Raw genomic sequence first — 3,053 nt, 5'->3', positions numbered from 1 at the left:
TTTTAAAAAAAAAAAAAAAAAAAAAAAAAAGACACAATAACTCAATGTAGGCTCTAAGAACTGTTATGGAGCAATCCTAGGTTCCACTATTCAATGAGAATAGCATACAAGTATCACGTACGGAAGCCTTTCAAGCCTAAACTCCAGCAGAACTTGGAAATCTTATTAAGTTATATGAACACAATCTCACTTTTAATCCCCTGATCACCAAAATGTTAGTCCCAATGCAGGCAGGTTCCCTTTCTGTGTTACACAGGGTGGTCCACTCTATTTTCCTCATCATTTTCAAACCAGTGTGCTCCTTCACACCAGTTTTGTCTTCTGCTGGGAGATTTCCTCTTTTGCAGATGCCTCAATACATACATGGAAGCAGCCTCCAAATGGGAAGGGCTAAATGATACATAACTTGTTCCCTGGTTTTTACTCCATGAATGCAGTTTGCCCAGTGTCTCCAGATGAGCTACATGGAGCACCAGCTGCAGATGAAAATTAAAAATGGGGACCGATTCAGCTAGGGAGAGAAGACAGAACAAAAATCCCCTTGCTGTGACAGACAGACATGTCAGCTGTGAGTGACGGACACCTCAGCTGTGAGCAGGTAGCAACACAAGTATCTACATAATGAAATTTATCCACAGCTATTTGTTTTTTCTTATTTGTTATTCAAGACGAAACTCTACAGCCTGGACAGTTCTTACAGAAGGCATTTCAGTTCCTGCCTCTCCGTGTAAGAGGAGGTGACACCGCAGCGTGTATTAGCACGAGATACACTTAACTGCGTGTATTCTGTTTACACCTTTCTACTTCTTCTGTCTTTGTGGTATTTTAAACAAAACTCCATGAAAACTCTTTAAAGATCTCATTTGTATGTGCAGATCAAAGGCAAAATAATTATTTGAGATGCTTCCATTACAGGGATTTTTTTTTTTAATGTGGTTATTCATCAAATAATTCTTAATCTCTAAATGTAATTTAAATACGGCTATACCTGGTTAATCCAATCAATTTAGAAAAAGTCATTCCAGTCAGATTAAGAAAAAACTCCAGAACTGGCTCATCAGTGATACCCATATGATGTGAGATTGGTTACCAGCTAAATGTGCTAGACAGAGAGACAGCTGTATAAATCATGATAGATTAACCAGACTTGACTGAATCTAAAAATAAGTGCTACCCATAAAACTGCTAGAACATGACAAAACACAGTTGTCATAAAAATACAGCCAGTGATTATTGCAAAAAGATTCTCAGTAAGTTAGGAAGGTGTACTGCTATGACATAAACACACTGAGTGAAAATCTACTGGACTATAAATAAAATAGACTTTCTCTGCACAAATAACAAAGACCATGCTGTTGATATACTACTTTTTTATCTTTCTTTGGCCCCCAGGGGTCTATGATGAGTCCATAGCTGAAAACCAACTTCATGTATGATGAGATTAACCAGGTGCATTAATTATCTGATGGCAAAAGAATTTAAGGGCAAACAAAAAGGCACTTTATTATATATTTTCTCTCTGCACTAGGACTGATCCTGAAAGATCAGTCTCCTATTTTGTTCTAAACATCTTCAGTTGGAAGCTCACAGGAGTTTAGGGAATTCAGCATGTTGCAGGATTGCATCTATTATGCCTAAATCAGATTATATATAAATACAGTGGGTTTAGTTCTCATTTACACTGGCAGATAATGTATCAAGACCTTGATGTGAATGAAAATCAGGTTTGTGATTGCCCAAATTCAGCCAAGCACTTAAGTGTGTGTTTAATGCAAGTATGTGTGTGGTCCAATAGACTCCAAACTAAGCATGTGCTTACATATTTTGCTGAGCAAGAACCAATGTTTGACAAAGATATATATTTCATTTATGGGTCTCTGTTAAACAAAATTAAGCAGACGTAAGTGCAAAAATAAGAATATAATACTCACTTCTTGGCTCCCTTGGCCCATCTACTGTAACCTTTATAGCTCTGTGGTATGTAGCGACTTGGGGGGGATTTGTCAGGACAGTTATTGTCAAAGTAAAGCTCTTCCCTACAAAGGGAAAAAAACAAGGAATGAGTGATTACAACATGAAAACAGTCACATGCATGTTCAGTAAAGAATCAAGAGACGTTTAAAATTATTCCCTGTCGTTACCACAATCGTGAAAATTAAAAACATAGCTGACCATAGGAGTTTTCCTCCCCTTCAGTTTTACTCTATGTCAGGAATATGTCCATGTGTTGACAATCTAAATGTTTCTTATTTAATAATGGGTCATCATACAATGACAGAACAAAAGTGATTCACTGCTGAAGACAAGCCAAATTCTTTGCTGTATTGAAAGTGGTGTAAATCCAAAGCAAGTTAGATAATTTAAAAATTTACTCCAGTTTTGCAGCTGTGTGACAGAGAGCAGAATGTGGCCACATGTTATTTACTTCACACAGTTTTATCATTTCATTTGTTTGACTTGACTACAATAAGATGAGGAAAAAATATATTTTCCTCCTGGGAGTCATTTTAAGAGGGAATCAGTGTCTCCTGTCCTTCATATGCCAGGGATAATATGATGATATCATTATTACCGGAACACTTTTTTTCCCCTACATATATTCCATCTATGAAATACTAAGAAAGCCCCCAACTTTCCTGTGAGGGTGAGAAACTGCTGTGTGCACGTACATTGCTATGATGTCTGCATTTTTTTATTTTTCAAAGTTTGAATTCACGCAGAGATTGCACAAGATCATCCACAGCCTTTAGCTGAATGAAAACATTAAAAAGAAATAAATAAAAGGGAGCTGCCTGCGTCTGAGCACACATTCTCACAAGGCGCTGGCCCCCGTTCGGGAGACTCACTGACAGTTGTAATCTGTTAGATATGCAACGGTTAGTCATGTCAGATAGTCAAAACTGAAAACTGTTTCAAGACAGGAAAAGGTGGGCGTACAACAGTGACTCAATAAAACAGTCAGCAATCTTCGGCCTTCATGCTCATTTTAGCTGCTACTTTACCAGACACTTAAAACTTCCCCCCCCCCCCCCCCCCCCCCCCCCCCCCCCCCC

At 38.2% G+C, this 3,053-nt stretch overlaps 1 protein-coding gene across 1 annotated transcript in view; it reads right to left on the bottom strand.

Moving 5' to 3' along the window:
• The window catches only part of RUNX2 (runt related transcription factor 2), a 151,991-nt gene that overhangs the window by 143,992 nt on the left and 4,946 nt on the right, over positions 1–3,053 (bottom strand). Inside the window, exon 3 of the mRNA XM_026846423.1 lies at positions 1,932–2,036. Coding sequence (XP_026702224.1) covers positions 1,932–2,036 — 105 coding nt within the window. The remainder of the gene's footprint in view (positions 1–1,931; positions 2,037–3,053) is intronic.

The sequence above is a fragment of the Athene cunicularia genome (assembly GCF_003259725.1).
Source record: "Athene cunicularia isolate RWA chromosome 3 unlocalized genomic scaffold, athCun1 chr3_part1, whole genome shotgun sequence".
Taxonomy (NCBI): domain Eukaryota; kingdom Metazoa; phylum Chordata; class Aves; order Strigiformes; family Strigidae; genus Athene; species Athene cunicularia.
This window is presented reverse-complemented; position numbering and strand designations above follow the sequence as displayed.